Below are 18,590 nucleotides of genomic sequence, written 5' to 3' on the forward strand. Positions count from 1 at the left end.
AGATGGCACGAGCGGATATATATTTTCGCGGCAGGGATTCAAACGCTTTGAATATACTAACTGAAGTATCAACTCCCACACGCGGCTTGACTGGGATAGGAAACGAGGTGGAGAATAAATTCTGTACAAGAACTGTTGGTGTAAAATAACGAAATTCTCTGTATGTATTTCGATTTGTGAGCTTCGTCTGAAGTCGATCAGAGAATTTCAGAGAGTATACTATGGTAGGTACGATATAATGTCTCTACATGTAAATAGAATGAAACTGCACGAATTTTAAATCGAAAATCTTTTTAAAAATTGCTTTTAAATGATGATATAAATATGAAAAAATTTAGAAAGCATGAAAGATGTAGAAAATTACAAAACAATGGTTTTTAGGCAAATAATATGAACATGTTTGAGAGAGAGAGAGAGAGAGAGAGAGAGAGAGAGAGAGAGAGAGAGAGAGAGAGAGACAAAGTGCTCAGTGCTCATTGGTGCCTTGGTGCTCATTCATTCCTGAAGAGGTCGTCTAAGTCTTCTATTCTACACGTGTTTCAAAGAACGCTCCCCTGCGGTGTTGATTTTGTTGCACAATTTTCGCTGTTATTAATTATAGTTCACAATGTTTCGAAACGTAAGTAACAATCTTCCACATGATAATCTATAAATTCAATTTAATCATGCCGTGTAAATATATAATCTCTGAAATGTTTTTTATGACTTTAGGTTATGTCGAAAACGATGCAAAGTATTTTAGGAATTAACTGTAAACAAATGTGTACAGACGTGAAATTAGAAAAAAGTAAGTATTTAACAATATAACTAATACACAATTACATTACGAACTGTTCGAATTTTTCGGAATTAGAAGTGTAGATTGGGAGAATCATTGGACTATTTTGCGTAATTGGAATTTTCGCGAAAATTGCAAATTAGCATAGATTGTTTACGTATTTTTAACGTCATTGTTTTTTAGTGGATTTCCGTAGTAATATTTAAAAAAAAATCTTATCTATTCTACAAACAGAGTGTGATGTTCGAAATAGGGGGTACCATCGTTAGATTTCTTACCAACAATACAAATATTTTTTCTCTTTGAATTATTCTTCTAACTCTGGTAGTTTTAAAAATATTCAGCAAGATTGGTGCCTATTTTTATGAAATATGGCTGATAAAAAAACATGTAACGTTACTTGCTTTCTATGTCCCCTTGTAAGAAAACTCTACCATAGCAATGCTAATGTATCTAATTTTAAACATAGTAGAAAATTCTTTTACGATTAGTCAAATTATAACAAATTAAAAAATTTTTTAATTTACAGCAATTAATCAGATCACACTGTTGGGAAGAGTTGGGAACGATCCACAGAAAAAAGGGAATGACGAACACCCTCTTGTCACGTTTTCCCTTGCAACACACAGCAATTACAAATATGGCAATGGTGAGTTATTAAAATAAATGGCAATTGCAATTAAAAAGCTTACTCTTTGGAAATGGTTTAGTTATTATAGTAGTTAAATACTTTTATGTTCTGCTAGAATATCAAAGAGAAAAGAGAAAGAACTATTTAAAAAATGTTATTTATACTTTAAGATCTCTTAATATAAATTCTCCCTAAATAAGATATTCATTGCATATTCAAATTGAATTCTATTTCATTCACCAGTCCTCCAAAATTTTGTAGATACAAACAATATTGCAGGAGACTTTGTACAAAGGACCGACTGGCACAAGGTATGCGTTTTCAAGCCAATGCTACGAGAGACTGTTACAAACTATTTGAAAAGGGGGCAGAGGATACTGGTGATGGGGAAGATCAGTTATGGGGAATTCAAAGACTCAGAAGGCCAAACTAAATACAGCACGGCGGTGATAGCAGACGAAATTGTATTTTTTCAGACGCGATAAGACAAATACTTTTTTACATTAATTTTCTAAGCATTTCTTTCTTTTACTAAAGTACTGTATTCTTAAGAGTAGTTTGTAAATAATAAAGAGCTTGTATCTTTTAACACTGTTGTTTCTGTTATACACTTCTATCCGTTGAATTAAAAATACTATTTTCAAACTTGTCTTCATCGAATTAATTGGAAAATCTTTCGAAACTATTATTTGTGGTGGTTTGATGGGGGGGGGGGGAGTGTAATAAATTGACGTCAAGAGGTTTGCTTAATAAGTAAATAAATCTCTATTTACACGTTACTCTTTCATTTGCAATGAGTTACACGATAAACGATCAGTATTCGCCTAAAATTGTACAGTTTCAATTTATACAGGATCTGTAAAAAGAAACGAAATATATAAACTTTCTCAGGGAATCGGAAAAAAAATGATGTTCGTTTGTCTCAAGAGGGTACAGGGGCCCTCAATTAATATCGACGCCCCTTAGAAATCTACGATACATGCGTGTGTATGTGTATCGTGCGTGCACACATGCACAGTATAATATTATTAAGGACTTGCGACAGCCCAAATTTAAATCGCTGTCCGGAAGAAATTACCGTGTTTTAAAAAATTTTTCTGAATTTCTTGTTGTTAAAATTGCGCGAAAAACTACTACTGTATACCTACTCTATGTAGCAACCGCTACAAGCTTGTTATAAATAATTATAAATTGGTTCGATTTATTCGATAGAGTGGACAAAGTAGAATTTTGCGATCACGATTTGGGCTGCTACGTTTAAGAACACAATCCGTGTATGTGTGTGTGCCTGTGTGTCAGTGTATCGTTTAATATATTTATAATATAAATCGTTCTCTCATGAAAATTATATATACACGAAACAAAAGTTTGTCTATGTATTCGCCATGTGTTACAATAAAAACTTCACGGAGATCACAGTATACAAATAGCCAAATACAACTTTCTCCATTTATAAATCTCTTGTTTTACTAATATACGCTTGTCATTCTCACCCTCCCCCAAATTTTTTCACCTCGAACTTATTAAGGGGACTGTATACGTCATGCAGAGTTGTGCAATAATTAACGCAATTAACGACTAACAATTTCATTATCAATTGCAACTAACAGTTAAATTTTTAATTTAACTTGTAATCGCAATTGACGAGTATTTCGTCATTAATTGAATAAATTGGCAGGCATTTAATCATTAATTGGATTAATGATTAATTAGTCAAGTTCTCTTTGTCTTGCGATAATTATTTATCAATAATTATCATCAATCGAAATTTTTAAAGCTTATTTTATCATAAACTTCCTAATTATTAGAAAATTAATGTGTTATAACAGTCCTTTCTACCAGCTTGCTATACAAATGATTAGAATTTCCAACTATTGATATTAAACTAAAAGAACGAATCAATGAATTATAATAATTAATTATTGACAACTAATTTTGTTGTTAGAGATTTTCGACGACTAATTATTTAATCACAATCATCGATTAATCAAATTAAAAAATTTTCAAACTCTGATGTCATATTACGAACTGCCATAAACAATGCAGTGGCGATAGCTGTGCGTGCGACGAACCGTAACGTTCTAGCGATTAGGTACGATTCACCGCCACGATCAATCGTGTCGATCCGTCGCACGATTTATTGTGACGTACATTACCCCCTTTACGCTCTCATTCATACTAATCAACAACGTTCACGCATTCTCCCCTTAATGTCTTCGAGTCTTATGCAAAAATACGATCCCTTTTTTCCTAGTCGTACACGCGCCTTCGGTCCCTAGTTACATTTCTCTGTCCTTTTTATGGTTTTCCCCCTTTTCTTTTTTTTATGTTCGCTTTGAAAGTCTAGGATCCGTTGGCGAGGAATGTGAGCCACAATCGCATCGACAACGAACATAGAAATTTCGAATATAAATTTCTCTTCGGTAGTAAAATATATATATATATAATATATATAGAGATTTATTTATACATAAATTTATATTCATATATATTTATATATATAACTCTGGCCCCGAATTCCATAAAACTCTTTTCTCCTCTCTTCGTTTTATTTATTTGCTTACGTTTTTTTTGTCGCTTCAAAGAGTCCACTATACATATACCGCGTTTTCCATTTTTTTCTCTCTCTCTCTCACTCTCTCCCTCTTCTTTTATAGTTCGTCAACATACCCGCAACGATCTGCACACTTACGGTGTGTCGCGTCGACGAAAAATGGTCATGTTGCTTTTTCGTCCTCGTTCCGCAGACAACCGACTAAACGCTGCCACTCATACGTTAAATTACCGACGATACTAGATTGGCACAACTGAGTTGGTGCGACGGGAAACCGGCGTTCTATAGTTTTATCGAATCCAGATATTTACAGGATGGATCTCGCGTTTAGTAAGATCCTTCTCCGAGGGAACACATCGGCGAATCTTTATGGAACTTTGACAGGAAGTTGCCTCAAAAAGTTACTAGACCATGTTTAGACAAATATCTTGCGAACTACTGGAGCTAGTGGGATAATGTAAATGATTGTAGATCGTAAACTTGTATCTTTGATAAGGAATCCACCCGCGGCAGCCGATCTTGGATATTTCTGGTCGTTTGAATATCAATTGCAATTAACAAAAAACGCTAATAAGTCCACCTAAAATGAGCTGGCGAAAATATAACTTTGCTCTTTGAATTATTTTGTCAACTTTAATAGTTTGCAAGATTTTTGATTAAATGTGTTTCACTTTTTAGAACATGCCTCCACCGCTCTGTATTACTATAATGGTCGATACAAATAAAGTGTCTAATATTTTCACAAAGACGATGTCTGCCCAAAGTTTCATGAAGATCCGGCTTTCGACTTTCGATATTTTTCCCCCACACCGAAATAAAGAATCTCTAGTCGCACAACTAAGCATCCCGGTCCGGGTCACAATTTACTTTCGAGCTAAACGTTACATCACAGAACAACTTTGGAATATATAAAAAAAACACCTCGATCGTTTCCCGACCACCGCTTGTTTTTGTACGTTTCGTCGATAACGCTCTATATAAGCCCCTCTAAAAAGTTAGTTCGTTGTAGAAGCGAAAAACCGTTTCACACTCGCGCACGTGTCCTCACTCTCTCGCTCTCTCTCTAGATTGAAAAAAAAGAAAAAAAAGTAGAAGAAAAAGGTAGAACAGAACAGAAGAACAGATAGCGGAATATCCGCGAAAGTTCAGCTTCACCGAAGCGTCTCCGGAAAAATTGCGGCACGACGATTGGCTCCAGGCGGCGGCCAATCATCTTACGGTTCGAGGCGTGGGAAATTCCGCGTCGATCCTCGCCGATTCAGAATCGGCCTGGGAGAACGTCCGTTTGACCATTGTCGAACCGGTATCGACTAACAATCTTTATAAAACGACCGAAATCCGTCTTTTCAATCCGAGAGCTCGGTCGTCGAGACGCAGCGACACTCGGGACCGGTTTGAATTTCGCGCCGCTGTGCGTGCGGGCTGATATCCATAACCTCCAGAATGCAGTCTCGTCGTCAGTCTTTTCTCAGCGTTTCCTCTTACCGTTCAGGGAAACGTAGTCCACCGGTTTTCTGGATTTTGAGCAAAATTGAACATTTTGCTCGGATTGACGTCACTCGATCCATCCGTAATGGATTTCTTCGACCACATTTTCATGAGACCGTTCACGAGCACACGTCGAGCAAGCATTCCGTCGAAGCTGCCAACGTTGATAACGCGTCGGAGAATCAGCACTCGCGTCACTTCCTCTCTTCCGACTCCTGATTGGTCTTCACCAGATTGTACGCGTGACTCCTGTACTTCGTCGGCGGGTCGTGAAGAGATAGAGGTTGTTGTTGTTGTTGCGATTGCTGCTGTTGCTGTTGGTCGCTCGATGGCTGACTCATGCTAGACATCGAGAGGTCTGTCGGCATATCGATTTCCGGCTCGACGCCACTTCCGCCCTCCTCTTCCGGCTCCGACTTTATCCGCATCTGTTGACGCAGTAGCGATATGTTCTTGATGTTCTTCAACTCCGTCGGATTTCGCAGGAATCTGAACACAGAAAGCATCCTTTAATATGCTGTAATGCTCGATCATCGTATCTTTACAGACAAACTATGGAGTAGAAACTTGGCAGATTCTTGATAAGCTATTTCGAGCGATCTTAACCTGTTTATTCAATCAATTGGTCACGAAAACTGATATTTTTATAGACTATCAAGTCCTATTTTCATCGAAGTCCTATCATACACTTGGATTTACCATTCGCAGTTAGTGATCGTTCGTCGGATAGAATTGACCGATAAATGGCAACTAACACTTACTGGTAACAGTGGCGTTCCCCTTGGACCTTCCGTAGAATGTTCACGCGATAATAGTACCGCAGTGCTCTGCTCATCTTGTCATAATTCATGGAAAGATGATTTTTCTGGATGCCCCAGAGCCTTGCCAATCCTGGAGGATCGACGATCTTGAATACACCTGTTTCTCGGCTTTTCCACGCTATATAGTGTGTGTACCGTTGCGATGGGTCGTTCAACAACTGTTGCAGAAAGTCCCAGAGAAGTCTGCCATCTGCAATGAGAAAAAATCAGTAAAAAATTATTCAAAGAAAAAACAGTTACTATACTATCTCCATTTCTTAGCTGCTTCATTCTCTTGAGATTCAGTTTAGCTTCTTTAGCATAGTCTAGCATCTCCAAAATTAAGAAACACCCCCAAAATACTAAGATAATATCCCCCCGTATTCATGAATACTAACCGACGGTTAGTAAATTTTTAGCACTATACAGGGAAGTGAAGGTACCCTGACAACCAGGCCTACCATGAGTAGATCCAGCGGAGAACGGGCAGAATACGGTCGAAGTTACGCTTCGAGCTGCTCAAGGTAAGATTAGCTCGATTTCTGTCTGAGCGTCTCCGCGCGCATAACTTATTCTACTGTCCGTGGGCACAGGGCTTTAGCCGTGGGCAAAACGAAGGCAGAATACTGGCGGCTAGACCTTGAATCTGCCTTTGTTTAAGAGGGCAGCACGGTCGCACTGATGTGGCGGATACGCTGTTTCCCTTGTTTTTTGTCCGGCGGTAGGATAGTCACGTGACAAAACTAGGAAATAACTAGAATCTTTTTTGACGCGACGGTGCTGCCCTGTAAAGCGGCATTTGCCACATCAGTGCGATCGTGCTGCCCTCTTAAACAGAGGCAGATACCTTCATTCTGCCCATGGCCAAAACCCTGCGACCATGGACGGCAGAACAAGTCACTAATGCGCGCAGAGACGCTCGGCAGAAATGAGATTTTTGGTTGTCAGGGTACTTTCCTAGAGCAGAGTAGAGGTACTGTCCAGAGAAAGAGTGTAAACTAGCGGGACGGGGACGGGGAAAGAAGCCCGACCATTCAGATTGCCTTTGCGTTCCTCTAGCCCCGTTCCCGTCCCGCTGGTTTATACTCTTTCTCTGGACAGTACTTCCCCGTGTATTCTCATTCTAGACACATCTCAGGAACTAAATCCCCAGAGGCCGAAAGTAGTACCAGCACAAAACTCACTAGTATTGGGTTCGGGCGAATCACTGGGAAAGAATTCCCTAGCCGTGTTAGCAGGGTTCGTCCTGAAGGCACCGGGCGTCAGAGGCATCATGGGTTGCGTGAGCGTGGGGCTGGGCTGGTCCTTCACGCAGACCTCGCTTAGCCTTTGCGCGGTGAGGGCAGTGGGCGTGGCCGGCGGGCTCCCGTTCGCTGCTTGCTGATTGTCTTCGTCAGAGTCGCTTTTGTACACCTGACTCTGTGTACCCTCCGTATGACCTGGCGAACCCGCCTGACTGTCTACCGACGGCGCTGGAGACAGTGTCACTGAATTCGCGGACATTAAAGAAGCCAGGTTCGCGGTGTACGGGTTCTCTGTCCATGTGGGCGTTGGCGGGTGCGAATGAGGGCTCAACGGGTATGCCGATGGCCTCGTCGGGGTCACCGGGCTGCTGGGAAGACACCTTTGAAGCTGACTAAAGTCTCTAGCTAGCATGGAGAGCACGTTGTGTAGAACGTCGCCGGCGCCTGGACACCGTTCGCCTAAGTCCGCTTTTGTCAGCAGGCACAAAGCCTTGCCGTTCATCTGGAACATGTCCATGTCGAACTGAGGCAGGTCGAACTCGCGCTCCGCCCACCGCAGGAACGTCGCTACGTCCTCTCGAGACCATAGCCGGGGATCCGATGCTGTAACATAAGTTTTCAGGATTAGTAATACATCTCTTTTTGATTAAATGGCGTCCATGATTTTCGAGTAACACTAGGGTCAAAGCTGATTCTCAGGACATTTTGTGTCTAAGAAATTCGAGGTTAAAACCCTTGTACCTATTTAGATACATAAGCAGCAGTGAAAAATCACTATGTATATGACTAGGTGTCTAAGTCCTTTCTTCTATCTGTTGTTCTAAACAAGGCATGGGCAGAAATAGCACGCGTGCTAGGGAATCTCAAGGAATACCCGTGGAATACCCCCATTTCTCCCGGCCGCGCGTCTCGCTCCCCGTGGCGACCATAGTGCTCGGAGCAACTACGGCCGCCAAGGAGATTGAGACGCGCGGCCGGGAGAAGTGGGGGTATTCCTTGAAAATTACTAGCACGCGTGCTATTTCTGCCCATGCCTGTTCTAAACTATCCTAACCTCAAAGCACTGAAACACAGCGATGTTGTCACGTTGTTCAGCAGTTCACTATGGCTAGTACTATTTAGAGTAGGCTTTGCTGTCAATGTCCCTAGGGACAATTCGTTTAGGTCAGGCCTGGACGACGCTGGCTCGCGGAACAGATGTGGCTGCTTCCCTCCCTCTCGAAGAGGAGTAGCAGCAACATCTGTTCCGCGAGCCAGCGTCGCCCAGGCCTGGTTTAGGTGGTTGGTTCCTAGGGGAAAAAGAATGAAGTAGAATTTACCTAGACTCGCTGGTAGATGGGTTTTGAAATCTAGAAACGGACTGGGCGGCGGATGCGTGGGCGCGAAATTCATGGCAGGGCCGTATCGCCAGAGCAGGTCTGTGGGGCTGAAAGGCAGCGATATGCCTGGTGGTAGCCGAGAGTCCATTCCCGTCATTCCACCCCCGGCCGAGACCGGCGGCAATTGCGGTAGTTGGATCGTTGGCAACAATTTCATAACACGACCCACTTTCTAGGTTCTTCTCTCTGAAATCAAAACCGATCAGACGATTAATTGAAATTCGTGACGCGTGGCTTGTTTTGTAATCGATAGACACTGGTAGAGTCGTTGGTCTATACTACCAATCACTTTGCTACCAAAATAGATTTCCCAATGTCAACATTTGATGTCCTGACAAAAATTGCAAGACAATATGGTAATATTCTTTGTTATTATCGAATTTGGTGCGGTGAAATTTAAGTCAAATCCCAGATAGCACATGACGTCGTAAAGACGTCCATTTTACGTCTATTTTAGGTGTGAAAGTCTTACGTCCTAAAAAGACGTCTTTAAGATCATAAACAGTGTGGTTTTTATATACCCATAACCTAGCAGTATTAGCATTGGTTGTTCGAGTTAGTATTTTGCTTCAATTTCAAATTCAACTCTTGTATTTGAATATCAACTTCAATTTTAACTTCAACTCCAATTTCAACTTCAATTTTTCAATTCCAACTTCAATTTGAACATCAACTTCAATTTCGACTCATCAATTTCAAGTCTTCAATTTCAACTCCAATTTCAATTTTTATTGTAATTGTAATTTTTATTATTTGTATTGTGATTTTAATTGTAATTGTTATTTTTATTACTATTTTTATGTCAATTCCAAATGCGTTCTTCTGATAAAGCTATTTATTGGTTTAACTTCGACGTCAAGCAGACGTCTTAAAGACGCCTTCAAGACAAGGAGGCGTTCGAAAGACGTTTGTAGGACATCCGGGACATTTTTAAAACGTCTGAATGTCCAACTGCAGATGTCTTAAAGACGCCTTTGTGCTATATAATTTCATTGGAACTTAACTTTTTGTAAGAATTATATTTTAATATTTATCCCATCAGAGTAATTATAAACTAAATTAATGATAAATCACTTTTTAGTAGAAAAATTCAGTACAAATTTTCACAAAATGTTTCAAGATTGAAAAATTAAAATATTCTGTGATTGATAAATTTTCGTTAAAAATAATGAGTTTCAATGGAAAATAGATGAAATATAAATTAGTTTTAATAGAATGCTCTTTACAGGTCAATTTTTTAATGCGTACAAAATTAAGAATTGTAAGAATCTGTACGAAATAAAAGAATTGTAAGAATCTGTACGAAATTAAGAATTGTAAGAATCTGTACGAAATTAAGAATTGTAAGAATCTGTACGAAATAAAAGAATTCTGAACCAACCAATAAAAAATCGGTATTTCGGTCAAAAGATCTCGTATCCCGTTGGAGCACTCGAAAGAAAGCACACGTGGAAACAGTAATCGAATGGGCGTGACGCTACGTGTCGGCTTAGGAAAGAGGAAAGATTATTAGCATAAACTGCGGCGGTATAAGAATGAAAGGCAGCAGGAAGCGTGGATTTACATAACTTATTTCCGCCGATTTACAGACTCTTTCCGTTCTTTTCGTGACTCGTATCCTGTTTTCTCAAGAAAAGAAGTATCATTTCGAACAAGAAAACTTTTTCCTCGGAGAAAAAATCTGTCGCAACCGTAATCTCGACTTATGCGCATAATTCTACGGGTTAACTAATTTGAATCGTCGACTTCGTAGAAGGAATCCCCGACACCAAGGACGGGCTCATTAATATTCCCACATCCGGATCTTGTCAAGAAAGCATAATTAACTTTTGTAAAAACAGTGGCGTTCTCAATGGCTCATGAAGATATGTTAAACTGGCATTTATTGATTTATTGTCGATGATAAACATTTAAAACAATTATTTAACAACAAGAATTAATTAATTAGTAACGATTATTTTTAATGTTTACCCTTTGCACTCCTTTGTCGAGTGAAGAAAGAAAAATGTGAATAAAACGTGTTCTTATATGTATTTGGTTCTTCTTTTATTTATAACTTTTAGTTAAAGACAAATATATGTACATAAGTTCCACAAATGATAAATTACAACAAAGTTTGAGAGCTATATTCAATATAATTAGTAAACAAAATTGTTTAAAATAAGTTTGTTGGCATCAAATACGAAAAATAATTCGGAATGCTAAGGGTTAATAAACTGCAACAATAATTTTTAGTCATATATTGTTACAATTTATAATAACAGTAATCACTGTTTTAATAACTGCACGATGACTTTTTGTAAATTGTGTTTTTATGTCCATGTGTAAATTTTAATGATTGTTGTTGAAATTGTTACAACCGATAAAACAACAGAACACTTATTCGGCTATATTCTTACAAAATGTAACATAATAACTTTATAAAACAATACTGCTTGTATTGTTTCTAATGTTAATAGAATTTGACAATCATGTTTGTTAATACAGATTGTCAGCTATAATTATATTTACGGAGATTTACAATTTCAAGCGTTACCAACATTATTCACTTTGTAATGATTAATGGCATTTTAAAAATATTAATTGTTAAAATTGACAATCTTACGGAATTAATGAAAAACTAACATTTTTCGAAGTAGAAGTATTTGCATAAACCCTGAATGTTTAATCACAAAACGGTTGATCAATTTTCCAAAATCAGATATAAGTGTGGATCAAACTCGAAAATGGCGAACATCGCACCTCCGTTGCCAATTAATTGAGCAATCGCTCAGCTAATTTCAGATCCTGGAGTTTTCCTAATCACTTAGGCACATCGACTGCTCGTTGATTAACGCAGATAATTAAACTGTTACAGTGTAGAGAATACTATCGAAGAGGAAGAAAGAGAGGGGGGGTCCTGTGGTGTAGCGGTAGGGAGAGAGAGGACACACACACACACGTAGTTCGAGAAGAGGTAAAGGGCAGAGATGCTGGCATGCGAAGGTCGATGTGCCGTTGTCTCGCACCAGGAAATCCTCATTCGAGAAGCTCGCCACATGTACACAACTCTAAGAAACGGAGAGAGGATAAGAGAGGGAAAGGGAAGGGCCGCGAGTGGAGAAAAGAAAGAGACGGGACACCCAAGACATGTCGAGATCTATCCGCCTTCCGATATCCTTTAAAAATTACTCTTGCTGTCTGAGGCATCCAACATTTTGTTAAACAATCGCTTTTCGATAGCCATTTCAGGTCCTAGTCATCTCTAGTTCTAAGTCATATTCATTTATTTCCTAGTTTCTAGCGACTCTAGGAGTTTTGTTCCACTTCTAACGGTAAACATGTTCCCTAGTAACAAAGAACCTACTACTTTTTAAATGCGCTTTTGTAGATATTTATGTTTTATTACTTTTGCCATTTTTTTCGGAACTGAACCTATTTAGACAATGCATACAAATTCCCTAGATACCGAGTTGATCGGGAGTTTACAGAACATTTAGCCGTATAAAAAATTGTGTAACAACGATTTAGAGCAGGGGTGGCCAACCTGTGGCGCATTGGATCCTAAACTTATTCTTTTGTAGTAGGCGCCATAACTGAATCCATCTTCATATTTTCAACACCTGAGAGCTCTCGGTTGAATTTATACAGCCCTCTTACTCATCAATTCGTCGCAATTTTTTGACAGTTTACAATTATAGGATGGGAATTGGAGTGTTCATGACAGCGATCGCCCTCTCGTCCAAAAGATCGTTTCTCACTATTGTAGATTGGTGCTCCAATGAACGTGTGTCTTTTCAACTGGCGTAAGTTAATTAATTTAGTTGCGTGATCGAGTTATCCCTTTTCCTCCCCTAACCGAAGCAGATCCTTCCCTTTTCCTATTTTCCAACCGCAACAATGAACGTAAGAAGGTAGAAAAAGTGCTCGATTTGTATGGCGGATCTGAACTCGTATGTGAAAAAAATTTACGCATGGTATGCAGAAGGTTGGCCACCCCTGATTTAGAGTGACTGGAAATGAATTAAAAAGATATTCGGTAATTTTAGGAATTCTCAAAAAATTTATCAAGTGTATCGTAACTTGATTAGAAAAATATTCAATGATTTCGAGAATTATCAAGAAATATCCAGTAATTTTGAGAGAAGTGTTTCAGAAATGATAGACAACAATTTTCTATGTTCGAATCGCGCAAGCAAAGTTCAACGAAATCCAAAAGACGAAACGAACCGCGATCGATCGATCATCCGGGACAGACGTTTCCGGCTCGGAGGTCGCAATGAGCCAACGAAAGGAGGAAACCATGCCGGAAGTTGTTCTCGACGCAAGAAACCGCTCGAATGATCTTCCTGTGAGCAAAAATCACCTTTCGGATCCCTTCGCAATCATCGCTGGACATTTTAAATTCTCGCTCGAGGTTACATCCAGTGTTATTGCCACTGTCATTAACCACTTTGAGTTAAACATAAAATACTGCAATCTACCGGGTGTCTCTCAAATTCCCAACAAATATCATTACACACCACATCAATGTGTACATCTCTTTATTCATTTCAATTTTCTTTATTCACCTGTTGAGTCCACAAATCTGTACAATTCTTTATTTATTTTAATTTACTCAACTCTTCCAATCGAGGCTTTTTTAAATTTGATTCTATAAGTTTTCGTGATTAAATTTTGTTTAAATTCAATTAAATTTCAATTGATTTTGATTAAATTTTAATTAATCCCGAAATTTTTGTCAATACGAGAGTCAATCAAGAATGTTTAACAAAATAATATCAGGACAAACATTGAAAAATTCAAGAACTCTCTCTGAAAACGATTGTGAAAATTAGCATAGAAAATTGCATAACAAACAAAACAAATACAATTGACATAACAAAACTTTGACTAGAGTATTTAGAAATGGAATGACTCTTTTATTTCTGAAAAATTCATAGTTACTCTTTCAAGAGCATATTCGAATTTTAGATAATCTAGTGATTTTCGTGCCACCCTATATGAATATTATGACAGTACTAAGTAGATGAGTTATTACCACGCTTATAAATATTAACTTGGCGTGTTCTTGTATGCGTCAAATCTTGTAATGGAATTTTAAACCTCTTCCCATAGTCCATTCTTGCTGAAATTTTGTATACAAACTTGCTTCCGATGACAATATTTGCCGCCATACTCGTGGGATCAAAAATGACTAACCAAACCTAACTTAACCTCTTCCCATAGGAATATCCAAATTTAATAGGATATTTATTTATTGGCTGTAAAAACGGGATAATAAATTATCTAATCGTGACATAATATTTTCCCTTTTACAAAAGATCTTGGTTGAAGTGCTAATTGAAATCGATTACAAGATATGTATAGACTAAAAATTAGAAAATAAAATATATAAAACAACTTTTCCAAAACCACGCTTATATTAAAATGCACTAAAAAGGAGAAAATAATTTATTTCCTGGTTCTCCATAAAATACCGAATCCAGTTAAGTGATTAATATTTTTCCCCAAAATTTTAAGCAATCCGTTAAAAGTTTCTTCTGTTATAAAATCAGTGTCGGAACAGTATAAATTTAAATAAAATCGTGACATTAGCAACTATAAAAATAAAAGTGTGGAGCGCTAAACTATATTGACGTAATCTTCGTGGGCGCGCTCCACGCTTTTATTTTTATAGTCACTAATGTCATGTTTTTATTTAAATTTATATTAAATTTTTCTATATATTCCGACACTAACTTAACAACAGAAGAAATTGCGAATTAATTGCTTAAAATTTTGAGGAAAAATATTATTAATCATTTAACTGGATTCGGTATTTTATGGAGAACCAAGAAAAAAAAAATTTTCTCCTTTTAATATAAGCGTGGTTTTTAAAAGGTTATTTTTTATATATTTTATTTATCAAATGAAGAAGAAAAGGAACAATTCTCGTGACGCGTTAACTCGTCGTAAGTGAAGAGCTTAAGAAGCAATCGAGGGACGAAAAGAGTAGAAATAGCTGGCGAAATAATACATGAGGACTTCCGGTTGAGCGGACACTCACGAGATCCGAGAGATCGATCGTCCTATCAGGTTGTCTTATAATCCGTGAATCATTAATAATAGAGGGGAGGGAACTGGTTTCGTCGGATGGTAATCTCCGTTCCATCTCGGCCGGTCGCGTTTAGCATTAATTAAAACGGGTACACCGTCAAAAGTGTAAAAGCGTTCGTTGAGTGCGCTTTCGTTCTGGCCGGAGCAGCAGAAGGCGGAAGATCCTTGACGAGGACTTAAGATTTATCGCGCGGAGAGGAGTCAATTCTCTTTTCTTCCGGGTGCTCGACCGTTTCCTCTCTCCTTCTCTTTCTCTCTCTCTCCCTCCCTCTCACATTTGTTTTTATCTCTCCTCGCGGTTTCGAATTTCTGTTCACGTTCTGAAGCAATCCGCTATTGATTCATCGATAACGAAGAGATATCGACGATAACAGGTTTGTCTAGCGCCATTGCGACACGCGCTATTACCTGCTACTGCCAACGCCGCGGCATTATTACACTAGACTCATTTTTCGGGGAAATAAGCAGCGTTCATTTTCTCACTAGATTTCCCTAAATCATTGTTCGGTTAATTTATAAAAAAAATTTTCTGTAAACATAGGTCACATAGAGCTCCCAGATATGTAGCACAAAGACGTGTTAAAGACGTCTGTGTACCGTCTAGAAGACGTTCAGGAAACATTCGTAGGACATTCGGGAGGTTAATTGCAAATGTTAATTGAAATAAAAGAAGGGAAGAATAAAAATAGATTTCGACAGAAACGAGTTTAAAGTGAAACCAATAAATAGCTTTATCAGAAGAACGCACGTGGAATTGACTTAAAAAGTGTAATAAAACTAACAATTGCAATTAAAATCACAATAAATATAATCAAAATTAAAATTACAATTAAAATCACAATAAAAATTGAAGCAAAAACATTAACTTGAATACATAATACCAATGTTTATACTACTAACCCAGATAGCATACGACGTCTTAAAGACGTCAATTTTACGTCTATTTCAAGTCTGACAGTCTTGCGTCCTAAGAAGACTCTTTAACGTTTACGTCTTTAAAACCGTAAACGGTGTGGTTTTTATATACTAATAACCTAGCAGTATTAGCATTAGTATTATTTTTTTCGAGTTAGTGTTTTTGCTTCAATTTCAATTTTTCAATTTCAACTTTTCAATTTTTCAAATTCCGATTTCAGCATCAATTCCAAGTTCAATTTCTACTCTTCTATTTCAACTTTAACTCTTCAATTTCAACTTCGTCTTCAATTCCATTTCAACTCTTCGTTTCAATTTCAACTTCGACTTCAATTTCCATTTCAACTTCAATTTCATATTCATAAATATTTTTAGAGATCGATTTATGTTTTGGAGGTTTTAGAAAATTCTTTATTAAATATTGATTCTTGGAATTTTTCTAGATAAAAATAGGCTTTTCTCTAGAATGCTTAGAAGAATGGCTGTAACTTCATCCGTCTGTGTCCTACAACAATTCCACAGTTTTATCTGTATTAATCTTTTTGTATTTTTAAAAATATTTCCTTGTTTTCATATAATACAATGCTTGTAAAACGAACAGTATCGATTGAAAATATTTTCGACTATACTGCGCATGTCGGCGATTTTTATTTACGAGATGCTCGCGGCACTGGGTTATCAATTGATGCCACGAAATCACGTTTGTGATGCCGTCGTTCTCTCTTTTCTTCCACACTGCCACAAACTATTACTTAATATGCTTAAATAACAAACGTCACGAAATATTCCATATTCCTTATTTAACTCAATTATAGAATTTAATAATTTTTCATTTGCTGATAGGAACGTCTGTAATCAAATAATAAGTATAATTTAAACAATTACTTACAAGAATATTTCATGAAAATCTTTTATTGAAAATACATCCAGCATATGTGCATATTAATCTAATATTTGAAAAACATTATTTTGTCGCAAATGTTCCTTAAAAAAATAATTGTTATCTTGTATATAATATTTGAAAAAGTTCCTGATTATATAATTACCACTTTAATATTAATTTACACATTAGTATGATATTTTAAAAGAGTCTTTCTGCATGTGTGCATGTTGATTTAACACTCCAATATTTTCTTCACTTTATATTTTCTGTCCAGCATTAATGCGAGACATGTTTTCATTTCGATTAAACTTTTCAAGAAAGTTACTCGTCATGATTTCAATATTTTCAATATTCGTGGAAGGAATAAGGACAAGAAAGAAGTTCGGAGTCGCACGTGTCCGAATTTCGCAGTCTACCGTCTATAGCTATAGGACAGGCTGCGAAAAAATTACATAATAACGGTTGCGTATCTGTGGGGTCGCGCACAGTCGAAGACTTTCTCCGATCTCGGTGCACTCTGTTTGCCTCCGCCATAATTCACGTTACGCTCGAACTGCGTAACGATCCATCGCGCATGCGCACTGCATGATTACCCTGGATTTTCGCGATATACCGCGACCGCTTTTTTAACCCCTCGCCGAAGGCAAATTTCTTTGCGTTTCTACGCTTCTACCATTCGTGCGTCCAATAGCACAAAATATACACTACTTCCTTTGTTTATTTTCCTTTCAATTACATAGCATAACATGTTTGGATCTACAACAGTAATGGACGAGTTTACAGCAAAATAAAAATAACGGAACGCCCGGGCTGAGATTGTCACGAGCGTGAACGTTAAACGACGGGACTTCATTTTTAAAAATTAGTATAGTTTAGCAACGTTTTGCTAGTCAATTTTGGTATTAAAATAAACTAGAGAGTCTCTCTACTTTATAATATGTAAAAATCTTAGCGTGGGGCGACGTGGGGCATATACTAAATCATTAACGAAGATCATGGAAATTTCTGTGGAGAAGTAAGTACTATCTTTGGCATTTTATTTACAAAAAAAAAAAACAGAAAAGTTATCGATAATTTGGAATTACTAAAGTTGAAATAGATAGTTTGAGATGTGCTGTATCCATCATATATGTATAGGAAATTTAAATACTACTTAGTAAATTTTTTAATATTTCTACCGCGTATGGAAATGTGGCCATTCATTTATAGGTCAACCGTCCGTCTTTAAGGTGATGTTTAAACTTATATTGGCACAGTTAGTTTTCGTTTATTTGAAAGTGAATTTTGTCCAGCTGAAATGGCCATTTGCCACACTGTGCCAGCGCAATAATTATTGCGGAGTATATTACAGGACAAGGGGGTCGAAGAAATGGAGAAACAGGAATCAAAAAATGATAAATGACGAAACCGGAGGTTCGTCACAAGGGAAAAGGAAAAGTCAAGTTTCCGCGACCTTGAGTTGGTCGGTGAACCCGATGCTCGCGCGTCCGCTTACGTCACGCTCTCGCCAACTCACAAGGAAGTGCTTTCTCGTTCTCCGTTGCGAAAGAGAGAAGAAGAGAGAGGAGAGAAAAGAGTTAGAGAGGGACGGAGAGAGAGAGAGAGAGAGAGAGAGCTGAGACGAAGCGCACGAAGCAAATCAACGTCCATTTGCTGGGACCCTTCGGGAGTTGTCGCCGTCGCAGCTGTAGATAGCACCTAGAAGCCCGACGCCTCTGTGTTATCGCAATTAAGAGTAATCGCTTTGACTTTTCTAGAATTCTGCGACTAAATCAGCTGATACACTGTCAGGTGGTCATGATAGTGACAGACCATGCGAGGTTTCTTTGCGAAGATGCGC

At 37.9% G+C, this 18,590-nt stretch overlaps 2 protein-coding genes across 3 annotated transcripts in view; one reads left to right on the plus strand and one right to left on the minus strand.

The window, feature by feature from the left end:
* The first annotated feature begins 464 nt into the window (after positions 1-464).
* Mtssb (mitochondrial single stranded DNA-binding protein) lies at positions 465-1,998 on the plus strand. Of its 2 annotated transcripts, none has more exons than XM_076442897.1 (4): positions 465-619; positions 712-787; positions 1,308-1,427; positions 1,671-1,998. In XM_076442897.1, the coding sequence occupies exons 1-4, from the start codon at positions 608-610 to the stop codon at positions 1,892-1,894; spliced, it is 432 nt and encodes a 143-aa protein (XP_076299012.1). In that variant the 5' UTR covers positions 465-607; the 3' UTR covers positions 1,895-1,998. The 2 variants fall into 2 exon arrangements, with proteins under 2 accessions (XP_076299012.1, XP_076299013.1); XM_076442898.1 differs by having other exon boundaries at positions 1,689-1,998.
* A 152-nt stretch (positions 1,999-2,150) lies between these two features.
* The window catches only part of Aop (ETS variant transcription factor anterior open), a 35,619-nt gene continuing 19,179 nt past the window's right edge, over positions 2,151-18,590 (minus strand). Inside the window, exons 2-5 of the mRNA XM_076442851.1 lie at positions 8,815-9,060; positions 7,436-8,098; positions 6,213-6,462; positions 2,151-5,940 (exon numbers count right to left, since the gene is read on the minus strand). Of these exons, the coding sequence (XP_076298966.1) occupies positions 5,646-5,940; positions 6,213-6,462; positions 7,436-8,098; positions 8,815-9,031 (1,425 nt within the window). The 5' untranslated portion in view covers positions 9,032-9,060 and the 3' untranslated portion in view covers positions 2,151-5,645. The remainder of the gene's footprint in view (positions 5,941-6,212; positions 6,463-7,435; positions 8,099-8,814; positions 9,061-18,590) is intronic.

Source organism: Lasioglossum baleicum, chromosome 18 (genome assembly GCF_051020765.1).
Source record: "Lasioglossum baleicum chromosome 18, iyLasBale1, whole genome shotgun sequence".
Taxonomy (NCBI): domain Eukaryota; kingdom Metazoa; phylum Arthropoda; class Insecta; order Hymenoptera; family Halictidae; genus Lasioglossum; species Lasioglossum baleicum.

Excerpts from the sequence above, each read along its gene's own strand:
- Mtssb (XM_076442897.1), top strand. Across the intron at positions 788-1,307 it reads AGACGTGAAATTAGAAAAAA|CAATTAATCAGATCACACTG; the intron begins GTAAGTATTTAA and ends TTTAATTTACAG. Across the intron at positions 1,428-1,670 it reads CAATTACAAATATGGCAATG|ATACAAACAATATTGCAGGA; the intron begins GTGAGTTATTAA and ends AAAATTTTGTAG.